At 42.6% G+C, this 22054-nt stretch overlaps 1 protein-coding gene and 1 pseudogene across 10 annotated transcripts in view; one reads left to right on the forward strand and one right to left on the reverse strand.

The window, feature by feature from the left end:
• crb2a (crumbs cell polarity complex component 2a) overlaps nt 1-19061 on the forward strand; it is a 124331-nt gene extending 105270 nt beyond the window's left edge. For 5 of the 10 annotated variants that reach the window (XM_086096412.1, XM_086096413.1, XM_086096411.1 and 2 more), the window contains 2 exons: nt 12032-12158; nt 18223-19061. In XM_086096412.1, coding sequence (XP_085952538.1) covers nt 12032-12158; nt 18223-18444 — 349 coding nt within the window. In that variant the 3' untranslated portion in view covers nt 18445-19061. Of the gene's footprint in view, nt 1-6836; nt 6966-12031; nt 12159-15221; nt 15602-17772 lie in introns of those variants that run through there. The other 5 variants (XR_015097227.1, XR_015097228.1, XR_015097229.1 and 2 more) reach the window with 5 other exon arrangements.
• On the reverse strand, nt 1465-9019 carry LOC147162357 (uncharacterized; annotated as a pseudogene).
• Nucleotides 19062-22054: the final 2993 nt, after the last annotated feature.

Raw genomic sequence — 22054 nt, forward strand, 5'->3', positions numbered from 1 at the left:
ACATCATTATAACCCAAAAATGAAATTTGTTTCATCTGATCATAAAATATAAGACCAGAAATATTCAACTTTGTCCAGATGACCATTTGCAAAGGCAAAGTGAGTGCTTTTTCTGGAGAAGTCCTGTGTTCCCTGGTCCATGACCGTGGAACCTAGCAGTGTGCAGTGTCTGTTGGAAAGTCTGCGTTGACAAGACGTTGCCATCAGCAGAGGGCACATTGACCAATATGGTCTTGGTGGCAATCCTTAAATTCATTTTCACCACCCTTGCCTGTGATGCACCGCAAGGTTCGGTTTTAGGCCCAATTTTATTTTTCCATTTACATACCTTGGCCCAATTATTGAGCGCCACAACATGTCCTTCCATTGCTATGCAGACGACACACAGACATACCTTCCCCTGAGACTAGAGGACCCTAGAAGCCTAGCTGCTGTAAAAGACTGCCTCTCTAACATCAGTTGCTGGATGGCTCACAATTTCCTCCAACTCAACAATTCCAAATCTGAAATCATACTTTTCAACTTCCCGTATACAGCTCAAAATATTAAATCTAGCCTTGCCTCATTTACCGATAATTTTACTTCCACAGCCAGAAACTTAGGTATCTTCTTAGATTCAGACTTTACCTTTACAACTCATATAAATGAAGTCGTCCAATCATGTTTCCATCATTTGCGTACACAGCCAAAATAAAATCAATTCTTACAAAACCCAACCTTGAACAACTGATCCATGCTCTTATTTTTTCCAGGCTAGATTTCTGCAATTCACTCCTTTCCGGCGTCAAAAAATCTCTTTTTTGCTTCCAGATAGTTCAGAATGCAGCAGCTAGGCTTATCACTAATTCCAATAGACAGCATACATAGCAACATATTACTCCCATTTTAGCATCACTGCACTGGCTCCCTGTCCGTTTTAATATTTTACTGTTTACCTTTAAAATTTGTATGGGGTTGGCCCCAAGCTATTTATCCAAACTTTTAATGGCTTATGAGCCAGTCTGCAATCTCAGATCCTCTTGTGAAAGTCTCCTGGTTGTTCCAAAGTCGAAGCTTATAACGAAAGGAGATGGAGCTTTTACAGGCAGAGCGGCTCGACTTTGGAACAACCAGGAGACTTTGGGCAGGTTGTTCCAAAGTCGAGGCTTATAACTAAAGGAGATGGAGCTTTTACAGTTAAAGCGGCTTGACTTTGGAACAACCTGCCTCTGGATTTGAGACATGCAAATTCTGTCACTAAGTAATTTCTTAAGACCCACTTTCATAGATTGGCTTTTAATTGTTGATGTTTTCTTGTCTGGTTTCTTAATCATGTGGTTCTTATTAATTATTATTTTCTTTTATTTATTTGTACTTTATTTTGTTTTTTAAATAAATGTTGTTGCAGCCTTCAGCGTCCAAAGAAGATGAAGCAGCGTTGCGTTCAACAGGTGCAAGACTTTATTGGGTTTTGAGCACCGTGAAACTAAAACAATACAAAAAGTGATATAAAAAATTTGTCACATCTAATAAAATATTGCATTACACACAGTGAACACAAAACACACGCCGTCAATTGCCACATACCTTCGCTTCGCCCACCAAGGGTACAAACATCCATTGATTTCCTGGAATAGCCGCCACACAGCTAGTAGCCGACGTTGCGTCAACTACGCTCAATAATCAGAAATGTGCACAAATAAATACAATATTCGACAAAAACAAAAGTAAAAGTAAACATACTCGCTTACATTCTGCTACCTTAACGCTCCCGTACCTTTCTTGTTTCCTGGTGGCTTTGGCACTCCCAGCTTGAGTATAGTCAAATAATACATGTGAAAAGTTGGCCACCCCGGACGCACTCACGTGACCCACTGTGTTGGCCACTTACACTCCCCCCAATCATGCTATGATTAATAATCTCACAAATTAATCATGTATGATTTTACAGCTAACCACATATTAAACAGTGATAACAAGTTTAAAACATTGTATCCGATAAGAGAATTTACTGCCACACCATCAATTAATCACTTTCAAGTAAAATTTTTGAACGGGCCTTTCAATAATGGATGGTTTTGAAGAACAATCCTTTGCTGTTAAATTGTGCTCTCCCACTTGAACCTTTTCTATCTACTCCAGAACTGTTCGGTTAGGTACTGTACCCGGAACCATCTTTTCCTGGCACACAAATCCTCTTTCACATAGTTTCCAGGAGGTGGTAGGGCGACTTTAGACTTCATCAAGTGAAAATGGTTCGGAGTCAAAGAATCAAGTGAATTTGGATCATTTATACCATCAACATTGAAAGGACGGCTGTTCAGAATCGCAATAGCTTCGTAAAACAAGGTTCTGAGTGATGCATCGTCAAGTCTTCCTGGGCACCGAGCAACAGTCATATTTAGGACACTGCGGATAATCCGTATTTGGCGCTCCAAAATGCCACCTGCATGACTAGCTGAAGAAGCATTAAACTTAAACTCACACTGCCTTTTTGCCAGGAAGGCCTCAAGTACTCAATGTTTTAAAAGTTCTTTAAATTCATTACTGGCGCCCACAAAGTTTGTTCCTTGATCACACCGGAGTTGAGAAACTGCACCTCTCAGACTGATAAAACACCTTAAAGCATTCATGAAGGCATCAGTGGACAAATCACCCAGCATTTCGATGCTCGGGAAGACATGCAGGTAATTACAAGTCCATATCTCTTCAGCTCTTTACGACCATTTTTGACAACAAAGGGACCGAAACAATCCTTTCCACAAAATGTAAATGGCGCAGAAATTTCACAACGTTCCTCTGGGAGATTGGACATTTTTTGTTCTTCAACTGGCCTCCTTTGCTTACAGCACTGCACACATTTATAAATCTAATAAAGTTTGCAACGGATTTGCTCCCCCTATCACCCAAAAGCCATTGGCTCTGAGTTCCATCAATGTTTGATTTCGGCCTTGATGGCAAATTTTACTATGAAAGTGGTACAAGATCAATTTGGTAATGTGCCTGCCCTTAGGAAGAATAATAGGATGCCTTTGCTCTTCACTAAGGGTCGGTCCTTTAAGTCTTCCACCACACGGATCAGCTCCTGTTCCAAAATGGGATTGAGGTAAAAGAGTGGACTTGATCTTGGAAGGGTAGACCCTTGGAGCTTCCTTTGAAGAATTTTAATCTCGGCAGAAAATGCTTGTTGCTGCAGTAAATTGAAAACTGCCTCCGCAGCCCTTTTACGTTCTGCCACATTCACATGGTTGACATACTGACGCTTTGAACCAAGTCTTTAATTCTTGCGACCACCTTAATAAGTGTAGTCCAGCAAGAAAACCTCTCCAATCTCTCCAAAATGTCTGCATGTTCGATAACTGTAGTCGCAGAGACATGAACGGATTTGACCTCAGGGTCGCCAACAAGCAGCGCAAAGGGTTCAGACAATGGATGCACTTCTTGTTCCCATAAAAACTTGGGCCCCAATAACCAGCAGGTGGAAAAAATGTCTGTGCCATGAAGACCCCTAGAGGCAAGGTCAGCAGGGTTCTGAGTTGTATCAGTTTTTCTCTAATAAGCTGAACTCAATTTGCAACGAACACATGAAATCTCCCTGCCTCATTATTTATGTATGCCAAAACGACTTGAGTATCAGTCCAAAAACATTCTTTGTCTATTTTCATTTGGAGATCTTCCTTTAACATGGCACTCAACCTGGCTGATGTTACTGCAGCTAAAAGTTCTAACCTTGGGATGCTTGTAACCTTTAAGGGTGTGACCCTTGCCTTGGCCATGACCAGACTACAATAAATCTCCTGCCTGTCATTTTTATACCTTAAATAAGAACATGAGCCATATCCTGCACTGCTGGCATCTGAAAAGTGATGCAATTCCATGCTCACAATGTTACCAAAGTTTGGAGGATGGTAACATCTTGATACAGTGAGATCCTTCACTACTTCAAAACCATTTTTCCACCGTGAACTTAAGTGCTCCGGGAGTGAATCAGCCCACCCAATGCCCTTGTGACACAGCTCCGATAGGATAAATTCTCCATTCAGAATGAAGGGAGGCAAAAATCCAAGTGGATCATACAGGGAAGCTACAACAGACAGGAGATCACGACGAGTTGGAGGATAATCTTTTAACCTGATGTTAAAGCTAAAGTTACCACTGTCTATTAACCATTGGATGCCCAGTACATGTCCCTCTGATGCTACCTCTGAATTCAGTTTAAGAGGGTCAATTGATTAATCTCTTTCTGAGGGAGCAACACAGGAGAGAACATCTTTACGATTTGAATTAAACTTATTTAGTCTAAGGCCTGCACACTTACAGATGTCCTGTGCCTCAACAATCAAATATTGAGCTTCTTGGACAGTAGGGACACCGATTAAGCCATCGTCAACATAGAAGTTATTTTCAACAAAAGCATAAGCTGCAGGATAAATCGCTTTGTATTGTGCCAAATATCGTATGTTCACGACCATAAGGTGTCATAAGGCGCAGTCACAGTTACTAGTGCTATTTCTGTGTTTAACACACACATGAGGCGCACCGCACTATTGGGCACATGCACAGTTAAACATACGCTAGCTCAAAACATATGGTAGCATGCTATTATGCTAAAACATATGCTAGTGCTAGTGCATGTTTTTAAAAAGGCCACTATCCAGTCTGTTTCCGTGTTTCTCTCTACTAACACACCTTTATGATTCATGATCAGGATCGTTATCAGGCTTCTGCAAAGCTTGCTGATGAGCTGATCATTAGATTCAGCTGCGCTGAAGGAGGGAGACATGGAAAACAGGCTGGATAGGGGCTCTCGAGGACCGAACTTGGCCACCCCTGATGTAAGCAGTGAGTTCAGTTGTACTTGAAGTACATGACAATGTACTCACGTTGCCTTTGATCAATCATAATCCACAAATCAGTCATAGTCCTCACGATCTTCTGTATCAGAAACAAGCAACTGGGCAAGTTTTCCATCAAACACGCAATCTCATTGTCAGAGTCAGTCTCGTTGTTTTGTCCACGGAAATGATGCCGGCTTTAGCGTTCGCCCAAGCATTCACGATCCATTGATAAATTGTGGCATAACTTGCATGGTGCTGCCTCCCAGTCTTGGTAAAGCTCTGTTCGCCAGCCTCCTGGAATGATAGCAAAGCTGTGCGTTCATTTGCCAAACTTTATTTTTCACAACGGCTGAGAGATGTGCGCATTGGAGTCGCGGAGATAAGGAAGGAAAGATGATGCGTGGGAAAAAACGATCTGTTGTCTTTAGTATGTGGTGTGGTCTGTTTAGCTACACTGTGTAGACTTGCACTATTTCAAAGTTACTTTTACGATGTCTGTTACTGTAAGTGCACGTTGTTCAATAAAGCATTTAAAAAAGAAAGGACAAAAAGGAAACAATACACTACTGTATGTAGTAGTTTAGCCCGGACACCCCTTTGCATTTGGTATGTAAGAGGGAGAGGAGGGGCTGGAGAACTCGCCACCAAGTTGACTCTTACGTGCTCTAATGTCTGTCCTCAGTCAGGTCCGCCTTTCTTGTATATAAGCAATGTATGCGGGAAGTCCTCTCACACAGTCAGTCAGATTTTGGACCTTGGTCCACACAAAGTGCACCTCACTATTAGGTGCACCGTTGATTTTTGAGAAAATTTAAGACTTTAAAGTGCGCCTTATAGTCGTGAAAATACGGTACTTCAATCCAAAATTAACACATCCAGGTGAGGAGGCAGCACCAAAAAGATGCACTGTCATTCTGTATTCTCATGGCTCTTTGTTTAACTTACCACCCTCCCACCAAATAAACCTCAAGTAGTTGCAAACTTCGGGAGAAACATGGAATTGATGAAATATTTTCTCCACATCACAAATCACAGCAACTTCTTCCCTTCTGAAACGGGACAGAACTCCCACCAGTGAGTTAATTAAATCAGGGCCAGTAAGTAAAGTGTCATTTAGCGAGATCCCCTGAAATTTTGCTTAACAATCAAAAACTACTCTTAACTTATTTGGCTTCCTTGGGTGGTAATCCCCATGATGAGGAATATACCAAACTGTTTCCTCCTCAGAAACCGTCGGTGCTGGCTCTGCGTCACCTTTTCTGATGATATCTTCCATTAAAGCAGTATACTGGTCATGATACAGTTTGTAAGCAGATAATTTCCTTTAAGGGTGTAGCAGCCTTACAATAGCCAGTCCTTTGTTATTTGGCAATAATGGCGGATTATCATTTTTAAAGGGGAGGGACATCTGATAATGGCATTTTGCTTGATATTATCGCTCACAAAACGTATGAAACATGCATCTTCTTGAGAGACATACTTGTCCTCATAACTATTTGCGTTGAAGTCTGACTCCAAAACCTTTAACACATCCGTAACAGCAACAGCAGGAACAGGCAATTCTTTAACTGTAACACGATGCACAAAAGTATGGCTTGCCAGTTGATCTAAATAAGGGTTAACTGAGCCTATTATACGCCAACCGAGTATAGTTTTTGGAGCAAAGGGTTCCTTTTTACTGCCCAAAACGACCTCAAGGGGCGCTAAAGTCGCAGGGCAGTTATAACCATTGAGAAGTCCCACTCCACAATCTTGAAGCGGTGGCAATTTACCGGCTAGATGACTAAGATGAGGCCACTTCAATGCTGTAACTTTTGTGGGAATGTGTAACTTATCAACCAGTATAAAATCATTTGTGTAAGCCTGCTGTATTTTAATATGTGTTTCAGAGTTAAACCCTCGAATCTGAAGACCGCTAACAGTTTTACTGGCTTTGACTGTATTCACAGCTGTCATGGTATTTAATTGCAGATGCACCAGCTGAGTATTTACACTTAATTCTGAAACTAAATCTTCCAGGATAAAGGTGGAATCGCTCTGAGTATCAAGGAGTGCATAGGCGAGTACTTCTCTCTCGGGCTCTGCAGTAGAAGACACAAGGACTGGAACAATGCTAAATGTAGATGTAGCAGAAGCATGGCGAGTCAGGTATGTACATCATGGATTGCATCGTCTCTTGGGTCATCTTGGGCATTATTGGTCACATCTAAAAGTCTATTCTCTCGATGGAGGCATGTGGGATGGTGTCCACTACAGGAACTGCAGATAAGTCTTTTACAATATTTGGTAATATAACCCTTTTGTAAGCATCCAAAGCACAAACGGTGTTCATAAACAAAGGCTCTTTTCTCATCCATAGTTTTTGTTGCAAATAGTGGACATTTAGCAAGACCATGCACCTCATTAATACAGAACCAACAAGATGACTTTGGTTTTGAACTATTCAACGTTGCCGAGTTGACGCATTGTATTTGGGTGCCTGTACTGAATGTTTTGGTCCTCTTTGGTGACCTTTCTTGTGATGGTTTCATATACATTATTAAGGGAGAGGTGATCAGATAACATACAACTCTGACTTCCTTCTGCATGAACTTGGTAAAATTAGAGAGCTTGGATACTCGCCAGACTGATCAAACTCTTCCACAACAACTCGATTCCATCCATGCAGCACAACCCAGGGGAAAATCTGCAAATTATCTTAATGTATATGGGTCATTAGCAGCTATGTTGAGCCATTTTTATCAAGTCTCTCTCTAAAGACCCTCTGGAAAATATAGGGACTACCATACTGGTCTTCTAAAACAGCCCAAGCTCCATTATATGCATCTTCTGTGTTACGATAAAATAAGACTTCGACAGCCTCGCGGGCCTCTCCTGCTAAATAACTCTTCAAATAAAGCATTTTCTCACTTACTGGGAGGGGTTTCTGACCATGAAGGGCCTTAAAAAATATCTTCCAGTCCATAAATTTTAAGGGATCACCTGTAAAGGTTGTCATCTCTGAAACAGGTAAGCGGCTTAAAGTTAATGAACTTGTGAGTGCTTGAGTCAAGGCGGTTTCCTGAGTGACATTGGCAATTACATGAGTTAACTCTCGGGGTCTTGCAAGTTGAGGTTCAAAGGGCGGGACTTGAGGATTTAGGCAGACTCTGTACTGTGTTTAGGCTGTTCAGTTGAGCACTGTCATTTCTGTCGTCATTACTTCCAGATCCATCAAAATTGTTGTATGCCCTTACATGGGCTTCTGCAACCTTCACTTCAGTATCTGCCTGCAGCTGTTGCAACTTTGATTTTTCCTCCTCCAACTTAACTTTTATTTCTACTTCCCTTTGTTTGACTTCTGCCAGCATCAGTGTTTCCTTCAATTTCCATTCAGTCTCCATTTTTGCTTGCTGAGCTTGTAGAATCTGAGTAGCTTTTGCTTGCTCCACCTTGGCTGCAAGTTCTGCTTCCGCATTTGTTCGTTTACCAGAGGACCCAGAGATAGCACTTATTTGCTCATCCAATCCTTTAACAGACTGTGAAACCACTGTTTCAGTGTTAGTTCTTCCAAAAATTTAGCCATATTCCCTTTTATCCAGCTGCATCCTGACTCTCTCTTTTTCAAGGTGACCATTAAACGTTTTATCGATGTTCTCCATTTGTTTATTTTATTTTTATTTTTTATTTTTAAAGAGCTCAGTATTGTTCATTCGGTAATGTCATCATCATTGCTCTTTATTTAATTTTTTATTTTTTTTTGTATGTGGGTGAGTATGTGTATGTGTATGTGCGTGCGTGCGTGCGTGCGAGTGTGTATGTATTCGTTAGTTCACCAAAAACCTATTAAAAAAAAATCCCATACCGTTTACCTAAGCCGAACACCGCCGTCAGGAGACTCGAGGAAGGACCAAAGAAAACAAAGGAAAGTGAAATCCAGCACCGACCAGACACCACCCACCGGGCCACCAACCAGAGTTCTTCACCAACCCCAGAAACATTTAAATTCCAACAAATCCAAAAAATCAGGGAGACCTCAAGAGACCAAAGGAGAGACTGAGGAAAGGAAGGAAGGACAAACGAAGCAGAGTGAGATCCACAGACACCAGCCTCCACCGATTCAATGACCTGAGGAAGAAGCAGATTGTGTCTGAGTTTCGATAGATGCTGGTGTGGTGGATCTGGCATGCATGAAAATCTCCACCAAAGAGGGGAGCCGTCGACCCCCGCCAGGACAGAGCAAGCGCAACACCTCAGGGCCCCCCAGGCTGCGGCAGAGCCAAAGGACGACCCCCGGACCCCGCCAGGGCCACCGGCCGGAGAGCAAACCCAGGAGCAGGCGCGCCCCCCACCCCAACACGGCCCGCGCCCCCAACCCAACGCAGCAGGACGGGGCACTGCAGGCCCGCCAGGCACCCCACCGGTCGACAGCCCCCGCTCCCCCCACAGGTTAGGCAATATCCAAAATAGTTAAATGTCCATCATTTCATATAACAGAAAAAGCAAATGGGGAACCTTGAATGTTCTGTATTCGCTTGAACAGTAAAATCTCTCCAAAGTTACTTTACCCCAGCCACCAAAGGTCTCTCATGGCAGATGTAACACGCCAAAGCCACCGGAAAATGACGGTCCTCGTTCGAAGATTACTCCAAAGCAGCGTCGAATTTCACTCGCTCAAAGATGACTCCAATACAGCGGCAAGTTTCACTGTTGCAGCCCTCAGCATCCAAAGAAGATAAAGCGGCGTTGCGTTCAACAGGTGTAAGACGTTATTGGGTTTTGAGCACCATGAAACTAAAACAATACAAAAAGTGATAGAAAAAATTTGTCACATCTAATAAAATATTGCATTACACACAGTGGACACAAAACACACGCCGCCAATTGCCACATACCTCGCTTCGCCCACCAAGGGTACAAACATCTATCGATTTCCCGGAATAGCCGCCACGCAGCTAGGAGCCGACGTTGCGTCAACTACGCTCAAAAACCAGAAATGTACACACGTAAATACAATATTTGACAAAAACCAAAATAAAAGTAAACATACTTGCTTACATTCTGCTCTTTTAACGCTCCCGTACCTTCCTTGTTCCCTGGCGGCTTTGGCACTCCCAGCTCTTGTATAGTCAAATAATACATGTGAAAAGTTGGCATGTAACGTGTTTCCGGGGCACACAAACCACCCCGAACGCACTCACACGTGACCCACTGTGCTGGCCATTTACACATTTTTATTATTTTTTATGGACATTATTTTATTTTTGGAGTTACATGTTTTATATTACTTGCACCTCCTGGTCTCAGTTGGGTTGTGGCATTCCTGTATTGCTTTGGATTCCCTCCTTCTTATGTTTATGTGTGTATGTAAGGATTTGTCTATTTTGTTTTATAGTTGTTTGCATTTTATGATCTGGATTTTTTTATTCATTGGGTTGTCAAAGCACCTTGTAAAAGTTTATTATTATTAGGCTAACGGTTGAGGCGTTTACTCGTCATTAACATCACCAATAACAAATAAATAGCATTGAGAGTGTTTTTCCAAAATATGTATTTTTAAGTATATATATATATATGTATTTACCTGCAAACGTAGATGCTGCTCCGTTTCTATCGCCATGAAAAAGTGACCAGCAGACTGTTCTCACCAACAGCTATTGCATAGCTACGCCTGAAATTGGCTGAATAAGATCACGTGATTTGTAGCTTTACGTGCTATTGGTTCAACTGACATAGTAGTCTGCTGTGTTGAACTCCACATTTAATTAAATTTACAATTATATTTTGAAAAAATGTGCAATAATTACGAGTGCCAACATACAAAATATGATTAAGGAATAAATAAACTTCAAAACATAAATGATCCAGGTCTTCCCTAATCAGGGACCATTGATTTCAAATTTTTTTTTTGAGAGAGAGAGAGAGCTCAGTATTGTTCATTCGGCAGTCTTACCGAGTCAAAATGTCATCATCATTGCTCTCTCTCTTTTGTGTGTGTTTGTGTGTGTGCATGTTTGTGCTCTTTAATTCACCTGAAAACTTCAGAGTTCCGCCAGTCGTGAAGTTGTGAGGAGACCAGAGGAAGGATTAAAGAAAAAAAAGATGAAACAAAGTTAAATCCAGCACCAACCAGACACCACCTACCACCCACAGAGTTACAAAACCAGAATCTATCACCAACCCCAGAAACCTCTCAATTCCAACAGATTAGATCAAGAGACCAGAGGATAAACTAAAGAAAGGAAGGAAGGATAGATGAAGCAGAGTAATATCCACAAACACCAGCCTCCACCAGCGTGCCTAGTAAGAACTAACCCTGTTACTGAGTTCGCCAGCTCACCGACTGGACGAAATCTACCCCTACACCGTGAATGTGACCCAACCCAGTGTATATACCAGTGTGTGTGTGTGTGTGTGTGTGTGTGTGCGTGGTGCATTAAAATTGGGAGCATTTGGAGCGTTACCGAAATGTTGTAATTTGTTTCTTAACCATATTTTTTACTTGCAGATAACGTAAAAAAATTAAAATTTTTCTAGGGGGGGGGGAGCAAGTTTGTATATGATATAAACGACTGATTGTTAAGTTGAAAGTCAGGGTTGTGCCAGGTGGGAACTGGCATTTTGTGATTTCTAATGCCTTCCACCAGGCGGTCAGGGTGGCAGAAATCATTGGGGTTTTCAAACAATTGTGTCGCGTAATCGATGTTGTAATAAAGAGTACGTCTGAAAATCTGAAGTTGTTGCAATTCTTCTTTTCTAGTTCCAACTAACAGTTGGTATCTCTGTTGGGTTGTGTCCAGAGAGTAGTTGATTAGCTATATTGTAGGGCATAAAATTTGTTGCCTCTAGACCTCCTTTGGATTTGCTTTTCTGAAGAGTAGATAGATTAATCTTTGCTTTTTACCTTCCAGTAGAATTTTGTAATGGCCGAGTCCAGCGACTGGAACCAGTTAGACGTAGGTTTGAATGGAATCATTGAAAATAAATAATTTATTTTGGGTAACATTTTCATTTTAATGTTGGCTATTCGTCCCATTAAAGAGATAGGAAGATTATTTCAGCAATGCTATCCATCCATATCCAATGAAGTTAATATAGGTGCTTTAGATTTCAAAATCTAAAGCAGATACGTGGCCTCGGCCCACCGCCTAAAATTTGTGTTGTTTTTGTTGTTGTTAGAGTATTTAGTAAGTTTAAGTTTAAAGTTTTATAACAAATGCACTCATGTCTTACAGATGTGAACTGGAGATTGATGAATGCGGCTCCAACCCTTGTCGACATGGTGGTACCTGTTTAGATCGGTTCAATCATTTTGTGTGTGAATGCCCACCAGGATACAGTGGTCCAGTCTGTGAAATCAATGTAAGGACTGTATTGTTGCTTTGTTATAGAGGGCCTGTGTTGATTTTTTTTTTTTTTAGGTGCTGGTAATTCAATAATTAGTAATAATTAATTTAAGTTTGTTAGAGCTTCAGCCTCTTTGTAGTGTGCTGGCATATAGTGTCTGGTAACAGGTAGACGCAGAAGCGCCGCTGGTGTTTCCAAAGGCCGACGCTGGATGCAGATAGAGGATTCTTTGTCCACTCAGCCGCAGTTGTATATCAAATGTTCCGGGTCTAGAGGAGGCTCCAATTGAATAATCTAGCCAAACACACAAAACACATTATGCGCAGAAGGGAGTAACAGAAGACGAGCACTCCGTCAGCAATGGATTTCGACCCTCAGCAGCCAGACACACAGATGGAGCAGACAGGGATCAGGATGCCAAATCCGACCCCGCTGCTGGGACAAACGATCGACCTGACTGGGCAGGAGCCACGGTTCGGAGGAGCAGAGGTTGCGGAGGAGAGGGAACCAAGTCTGGGCTGGCCAAAAAGGGGCCACTAGCAACAACGTGTGACCTTCCAAAAGAACCCTCTGAAGGGTCAGATAAATAAGGGGGCGAGGTGGGAAAGCATATAGAAGGCCCCTTGGCCAGGGTTGTGCCAGAGCATCCTGGCCAGCCAGCGGGCTGCTCCTTTCACTCAGGGAAAACCAGAGGGGACAGTGAGTGGACTCCTCGGAGGCAAAAAGACCTACCGTCGCCTTGCCGAAGCAACTCCAAATGGTACTCACCACCTCAAGAGCAACAATCCCCCTGAGGCGGACAACGGCGGGAGAGGGAATCCGCTGACTGGTTGACAATGCCCAGGAGAAACATGGCCCGCAGGCTGGCAAGGCGGGGGGCCCGTAGCAACTGGACGGACCTCATTCCACCCTGATAATTGATGTGATACACTGTTGAGGTGTTGTCTGATTGCACCAGGATATGGCGCCCTGCCACAAAGGGCAGAAAATGAATGAGGGCCAGATAAATCGCCCGCAGCTCCAGCACATTGATGTGCCGCGACCTGTCCCCTGCAGACCACTGGCCTTGAGCAGTTCTGTGTTCCCAAACTGCCCCCCATCCGCTCAGGCTGACATTGGTGGTGACAACTTCGTGACGAGCAGGCACCACACCCTGCTGGACTCCCGCTGATGAAACAGACCGGCAACCCCAAGGTGCAAGAGCACCCATGAACCGACTAGACATTCAGAGACGCGTCCGATGGTCCAGCAGCGGGTCGAGCCAGAAACTGAGTAGTTACCGTTGCAATGGTCGCAGCGACAGCAGGCCTAGTGGCACAAGCGCAGTCAGGGACGTTAACTTGCCCAGCAGGCGCAGAAAAAGGACATAAGGCAGCATCCCATTGGCACGGAAGACGAGGCGTAGCACATCGTCTACCCTCTGTGGGGATGGCCGATCAGTCATGGAGGTGGTGTCCAATGACATTCCGATGAACAGAGTCTGCTGAGAGGGAACGAGAGAGGACTTCTCCAGGTTGACCTTAAGTCCAAGTTGTGACACATGATGTGGAAGCGTAGACGTGTCTCGGAGTGTCTGAGCCCTGGACAGTACGCATATCAGCCAGTAAGGGAGCATTTTCACTCCACTCGACTGCAGGGGTGCAAGGGCCGCCGCCTTCACTACACGTGTGAACACCATGGGAGAGAGTGACAGCCCGAATGGAAGTAGTCTGAATTGCCAGTGGCGACCCCTGTAGACAAAGCGGAGAAACTTCCTGTGCTGAGGAGCAATAGGGACGTGGAAGTAAGCGTCCTTCAGATCGATTGACGTGAACCATTCCCCTCGGGCGATCATCCTCAACACGGCCGATGTAGTCAGCATGCGGAAGGGGAACACCATGAGGTAACGGGTGAGACCTATCAGATCCAGGATAGTAATCCGCCTGTCTTTTTTGGAATGAGGAAGTAGGGGGAGTAGAATCCCCCTGGATGAGCCAAGGGATCCACTGCTTCTATAGCGGACTTGGCAAGGAGGGTTGCTAGCTCCTGATCTTTTCCGGGTTGCTGATTGGAGAGAGGGGGCCGGCGTCAGAACTGAATCCTGTACCCATGAGACAAGGTTGAAAGCACCCATGGGTCCAAAGCGAGAGCAGCCCTGTAGTTGAGTTGCAGACAGGAAAAGTAACCGACTGTCGGCCCCTCGGGCTCAATCCCTGGCCCTCCCGGAATTATCGGTCCGGGAGGGACGAGGTGTGGTGTGTGTAGCTCGGGGCTGACCGGGGATTCTTGAGTTTGATGGAGCATAGGGAATGGCAAGGTTAGTAAACTTGCGTCTCGTGTCATTAGCACGCACTGTACATTTCAGCGCTCCTATCGCGGCCGAACCGAAAACTTGACCCAGAACCACAGGGTGGTGACGCAGTTGTATGACTTAGTGACCAGTTCTCACAGCCTCTCTAAGGGCTTCTTCAGGGGAGACGATGAGTGAAGCCACAGAATACTCCACATTAGGCATACAGTCCAAACCAATAGGATTGTAAAAAACGCATGTTTCCCAGGGCACGGCCGTCCACCGGGAGCCGAGGATAAACACTAGAATTGTACCAACAGGAATGAAGGTCTATCAAAAAAAGCTGAGATTCCGGGATCCAAAAAACTCTGTTGAGTAGTCCAGCGGTGAGAGGCCACACTAGTAGGAGGCTGAGAAAAGCCAGACGTGTCCAACTTTAAACGTTGGAAAGTGCTAAGCATAACAGTCCGCACCAATTCCGCTGTAGCTGAAAAACGTTCAGGAGGAGGAAAAGTCGGGGCAGTGGAAACAGAGTCCATTTTCGAATGTGCCTCAGAGTCCCGGAAACAAGTTCCAGAGGCCGCATTGGAAACGGCATCCTCGGCGACATCGTCAGCTTGGGAGGGCAATTGGAGTATTGCATGTAGCAAGGCCACCTCTGCAGAAGGCAACACCATCGCAGAGGACTTAGAAGCAGAAGGGGTTTGATTACCCAACTGAGCCTGTATTGCCATTATACCTGCCTCGAAACGGCTCAACTGCAAGGCAATCTGAGAATCAGGCCCGACTTTTCTTACTCTGATGGTTAGGTGCAGCAGGAGAAGCAGACCCGTGTTTTGAATGGCCCCCACGACGGGTGGGGGAGGGGCATATCCACCCCCGACGATGACTGCCCCTGGGCAACCACTGCGTCCTGCTGAGGCGCAACATCAGCCGCATTTGTGGTTACAGGAGTACGGACCGGCAGCTACTGTGCAACAAGGGAGACAGCAGTCAGCGCGTCCCTCTTTGGGCAAGAAGGACCCGCCACAGTGCTTACAGCGAGCGGCGTCCTCCATAGCAGCCACTAATCGACGTGCAGTGAGTGTGTGCAAGTCAACAGGCTGCTATCTTCGTGTGGGAGAGGAGGCAAGAACCAGCTTCTTCACCAACTGAACAAAACAAATCCACAAAGTACTCACAGCAACATGTAAGTGGTCGTTTGTGCCATCATAAACTAGAAGATGTTATGACGGACAATATCCAAGCTAGGAGACAACATCAAGGTAGCTGGCGACTCACAGACTGAGCCGCTTAAGTTTGCATGGCAATACAAGCTAGAAAAGGATACGAAATAACCGTACCATCACTAGCTAATTGTATTAAAAACAAGTCAAAGCAATCGTAGGCAAGACGGCAACAGTTGCTGACATACACCATATGCACTCACGAACTTGAAGCTGTACTCAACGATGCGGCGCGGAAATCATGGAAAGATTGAAGGGGAGCTCCAGCGTCCACATATATATTTCAAAAAACTAAAAAATACAAGATCATAGGCCACCAACGACGGCTATGAAGAACAGCGCTAAACAATGTGTGTGAGCCGCGCAAGAAGGGTAAGAGAGACTGGGTTCCGTTTGCTATCCTTTTTTATATATGAGGCTCACGTCAGCCAGAACCATGGACATGTCCTTTCATGAATCCTTTCTCGAGTTACGCATGCGCGTGGGGGATTTCCATGCTGTTTCAGCACCGCCACCTGGCGGGCAGGAGGGACGAAATAAAATTCCTCCGAACAAAGAGCACATGTTTTTATAACCTTTATAGATCCATGCCCAAAACATATTTTGGGGCATAACATCTTATGATAACTAATTTTATTTGTTCCCTAAAATGCACCCACTTTTTTGCCTGATTAAACATATGGATTTCTTTTAGTCACTGGAGTGCGTCACAGGCTTAAAGTTGACCATGACCTCACTTTCAACTTTCACCATGTATTGACCCACTTCAACTTTGATCGGGACTTTCCCTTGCAACAACTTAATGACTGTCTTAGAGCAGCTGCAGGTGTAAATCTTGGCCCGCCTTAGCTCCCTGCCCAGTACTGCAATACTAGCATTTTTTAGAGCACTAACGGCCCCAGCTGCAGAAGACATCATGTTGGAATGATAATGGCTTAATGGATCACTTTTAAAAGGTTACGGATGGCAAGAAAAATGTTAGAACCCGCGGACTTTGTGTTGCTCTCGATCCCAAACAGACGATGTTTTATAAAGGTTATGCTTGTTTCGGACAATTAGTACGATATGGTAAATGTAATAATAATTATTACTTAATAAATAACGTCACTGGATACCTTTAAATTTGCATAGATGGCTAAATTCAAATACATCAAGTTGAAGGAAATGAATGAAGGCAATGATACATTGTTCTTGAAGATGTTTGTAATCCCCATGCTTTAAAGCTATAATTACACATTATCAATTTTCTTGTCTTTATTAGGGTTGTGGGTCAGATGGAGCCTAGTTCATCTGAGTATGGATGAGAAGTGGGTTACACCCTGGACTGGTCACCAGTCAATTGCAGGCGCATATAGACAAATAACCATTTATATTTACATCTATGTAAATGGTCTTCAATAAACAAAACAATATCATGTTAGGTTTGTTACAGACTAAATAATTTTAAATGTTTACGCAATACGTACAGTATTAGTCAATTTTCTGTCCACAGTGTTTTTAGCAAGCGTCCCAATCAGATATGGCCCTTATCAGACTGAGCCACATTATTGACCCATCTGACAGGTTGCTGTAGCAATGACGCTGAACGGAGGCATCGCCCAGCACGTGTAGTGTTGGACATTATATAGTTGCGACATTTTTTTACCGCTAGTTCCTCGCAAGCACATTAAGCATGTGAGGACTGCAAAATGTACATTACCACAGTTTTTTTTTTTAAACAAGCATGTATATGGCTACGACCGGGCAATAATTAAATACTTCCGGTTGCACATGCGTAGAACTGATGGGGTAGCGGGACCGGCTTAAGCGTTTCAGTAAATAATACAAACTGTCACTGTATTCCCAGCCAACGGGGCAGTGCAGTCTTCTATGTGTTTGACTGCTGTATGTAGCATGCGAGGAACTAGTTGGGCAGGTGGAACCGATGGAATACTGACAGCACTCTGGGTTGGCTTTTTTGGTTTTGCGTCGTAGTGACGTCACGAACAGTCAAATCCGATGTGTGTGTTTTGAGCTGTTCAGACTGAGTCACATCATGTCCATATCTGATATGAAACTACCTCCCGAATTTGGTTTCAATCCATCCATCCATCACCTTCAAAAATCATATTTCATGTGCTTTGTGTCTGCTCAGAATACAAAAGAGCCATCCAGTTTCAATCTGGATGGGCTAAAAATCATAATTGTCTGGCAGTCTGAACAAGGCCTTGGAGTCATTGGAAAGAGGCCCCTCACCTAGGACCTGTTTGCCATGGGTGACCCTGCCAGGGGCATAAAGCCCCAGACAACATAGCTCATTGGATCATCGGGACACGCAAACCCCTCCACCACAATAAGGTGCCGGCTCACAGAGGGGATTTGCAACAGCATAGATTTTGCAATAGTTTTTAAACAGTCAGATAGTAAAGACAGCTTGTTGATGGTTTCAACTGCTGAACCCTTTCAAACCAATTTTCAAAACTTGATTTTTTTTTTTTTTACTTGAAAATTGTTACAATTTGTTTAAATGCAGTTGTGGCTACCATCGCATGATCAAACTACACTTTCAACACTAAGGCACTTTTTGTTCTTATTGTCTTTGCAGAAACAAGCCAATAAAAAACAACCCCCCTGGCTGGTAATGGCTGTCACCTTGTTGTCCTTCTGCATGCTAGTTTTGATATTTGGCGTGACCTTCATGATTCTAACAACAAGAAAGAAGCGCCAGTCAGAGGGGGCTTACAGCCCCAGCTCTGAGGAACTGGCTGGGGCTCGGTTGGAGATGAACAGAATGCTCAAAGTTCCACCAGAGGAACGACTTATATGACAGTGATAATGAAGATTGGCGTAGAGAGAGGGGGCGGGGGCGTGTTTTAAAATGTCTATTTAGAGTAAATTCAACTTTATTTTGAGTGGGACCAAACAGACTCAGTTTTAGAGTAGGCTAATATTTACACTTGGAAGAGAGTAAAACAAAGAATTGGAAAAAAAAACAAAAAAAAAAAACCTAAATAAAAGTTACTCAAGGGTTGAGGAATGAACTCCCAACCTTAAGGTTCCAGGTATCAAGCTCATACGAACAATATACTAGCACACAGTAGGAACTCTGTGGCTCAAGGAGTAGATAGGCTGTCTCACAAGCTGAAGGTCTGAGTTCGTTCCTCAACCCTTGAGTGACTTTTATTTATTTATTCAATTCTTTATTTTACTCTTTCTTACTAGTGTGAATATTACTCTATTTGGTCACACTATTTTAAAGAGAGTCAAATTTACTCTACAGAATTTACTGTGTGGTGGAAGTGTTACAGTAGTTGGTTCTTCATTTACGCTGTGCGCGAGATATAATTTTAGTTTTTCATGAACATACAGAATTCAGCGTACACTTTCTTTTGTTGCACTCTAATGTGTAAGTAACTTTATGTGAATAAAAACTGATGCAATTTCCTTGACTGTGAGTGGAGTATGTCAAACCACAAACGTTGAAAACTGTTCTTGTAAAATGCTTTACCCCCCTCAGTTATATATATAAAATGTTATTTTGTTAGCGGCACACCTCTGCTGTTGTGACAAAACATCTAATCATTTTACTTGCATCATCCCTATGGCATTGTGTGAGCACTGACTACTTGTATGACATAGAAATTTGATTTTGACACATAGGTGAGCTATTTTGGGAAAGATATGAGCTTTTGCAGATAATCCATGATGTTGTGCAAAATCAAGTTATTTGCAGATGAGCCAAATAGATTGAGAAGGATCTTTGCAGTTGTGATAGTACCGACTCTTTTCTTGGGAAACGAACTTGGAGTGAGGCATGTGTGACCAGTTTTGGGATAGATTTGTGCTTTTGCTAATGAATTGACTGCATGGTTGCGCACGAATGTAAGTCTGTTTGGCCAAATGAGCTTGCAGTTTTGAAAATTTCTTGTTTCAAGAAATATGCCGAACCTATGGAGAAAAACTGTAAATCAAAACCGATTCTCCAATTCAAGTTAGTTTTCGTTACAATTCATTATAGACCCAGTAGATCGATTATAAATATTGCACTATCCAATATATTATTAAAAGCTTTTATAATATATGAAAGACATATGCGACACTTTCATATCGTCTTGTTGCAGTAGAAAAGACAGACAGACAGACAGACAGACAGACAGACAGACAGACAGATAGATAGATAGATAGATAGATAGATAGATAGATAGAAGGGCTGGGACGATAAACTTCTGTCGCGATCCAATCCGGATCCCGATACTTTGGTGGCTATCCGATACTAGTATTTAAAAAAAAGGGATCATCCGGCCGGGATGGCCCATATTTCACTCATGTCTTTTTTTTTTTTTTATCCAGAAAACGATATTATCAAGCATTATCAATGTCAGCTATCTGTTTTGTTAAATCCGTAAATAATATCAGTAAAAGTGGGGATCAGACAAAAGTTTTCCATTCAAAATCATTGCACATACTGTACATATATTGTTAATAGGGGTGCTAGAAAAAATTGATTCGGCAATATATCGCGATATTACCGCGCGCAATTCTCTAATCAATTCAATATGCGGCCGAATCGATATTTAAACATACATTTTTTATGGGAAGATTCAACAAAACCTCTTACTTAGGGTTAGGATTTACACATTAAGCATGGAAGAATGTTATATTAATGGAACATTAAGCCTTAATATTTGATTTCAGTGCTGTTCAAACATGAAACAGACTGCAACCTGAATTTTCAGATAAATAAATAGATTTTCATACAAATCTTACAGTGTACATGTACAAGTTTACTGATTAGTATTTTCTAAATTTGAGTAAAAAAAAAAAATCGCAAATATCAATTTATAGATTTGCATCGGGATTAATCGGCATTGAATCGAATCGTGACCTATGAATCGTGATACGAATCGAATCGCCAGGTTCTAGGCAATCCACACCCCTAATTGCTAAACATTTCCAAAAAACGTCTCTCAATCAGGACCAACATTACCGTGGCCATCTCCACCTTATGCCCACTTTGACCAAACATCAAACGATTAGCTTCTCCACATCTGATTTAAAAGAAAATAAAAAAATAAGGAAAAGAGCAGCCCACATGCGACGCCATACAGTTTTGAAGCCATCAGTTCCAAAAACATTTATCTTGGTCTCATCACTCCAAAGTATAAAGTCCCAGTAATCTTCATCTTTGTCAGCATGGGCCCTGGCAAACTCTAGGCGCGCATTTTTTGTGCATGGGCTTTAGGAGAGGTTTCCTCCATGGACGGCACCCATGCATGTCATTCCTCTGCAGTGTATGCCGTATTGTGTCACGGGAAATAGTTACCCCAGTTTGGCATTTTATTTCCTTAGATAACTGCAGTGAACTTAGATGTCGATTTTCTTCCACCCTTCTCATTGGAAGACGCTGCTGTTGAGTTGTTAACATCCCTGGACGACCTTGACGTCTCTATGAGATGGTTGCAGTTTCATCTTTTTAAAATTGTTGTACCACGTTTGCTTCAGTATTCTGACTGAGTAAAGCTTTGCTGATCTTCTTGTAGCCATCACCTCTGCTGTGCAAATACATTATTTTCTTTCTCAGGTCCTGTGAAATTTATCTTCCGTGTGGTGACATTGCTAACAGCATGAAATGGGAAAGTATTTTCTTTAAGTAACACCCATTTATAGTCAACAGTCTGCTTGACACCTGTGTAATGAATAATTAGACTCAGCTGTAGACGTTTGTAGTCTAAAATTTAGGCTTTTGGGACTTTGCTCCAGAGACTTTCAGTGGGGTGTACTCATTTTTGCATCACCCTAATTTGAATAAAACTGAAAATTTTGTTCTCTAATGTATATTATTAACCTTACTTTCATGTTATAAGTTAAACAGATGTTATACAAATTTAGTCTTGTCAATATTTTGAAAACTGTTTTTGATTTCATTGACATATTGTTTAAAGTGTTATTTTTCGTAGGGGGTGTACTCATTTATGCTGAGCACTGTATATACTTCTGCAAAATCTACAGTAAAAAATTACACAATTTTTTTGTTTTATAATTTTACAGTATTTAACTATACATCAATGCATTATGGGTAAAACAAAGTGCATTGTGGGTAAAAACAAAGTACAGTAATTTGCTATATAATTAGTAATTAATTAATTGTTATTGTTAATTAGTCAAATATTGTATATTTTACAGCAACTATGTTTTGGCATGTATTTATGTAGCTTGCAGGTAAATACTGTAAAGATTGTTGGGTTTTGGCGGGTATCTCTACAGGAGAAGAAGCAAATAGCGGACCCTGTATTGTCACCAATGTACTGTCTCCCGTTTCTCGTTAGTGAGGAAGGGACCTAACGGTCAGCGTCAACATTGAAGAAGGAAACAGCACTGGACACTGAAACTTGTGTCCACAGGTTTAATCCGTTTCTCTCTTGTGAAACTACAAACAA

This window comes from Leptonotus elevatus, chromosome 15 (assembly GCF_054856555.1).
Source record: "Leptonotus elevatus isolate MCC_2025b chromosome 15, RoL_Lele_1.0, whole genome shotgun sequence".
NCBI classification, from domain to species: Eukaryota; Metazoa; Chordata; class Actinopteri; order Syngnathiformes; family Syngnathidae; genus Leptonotus; species Leptonotus elevatus.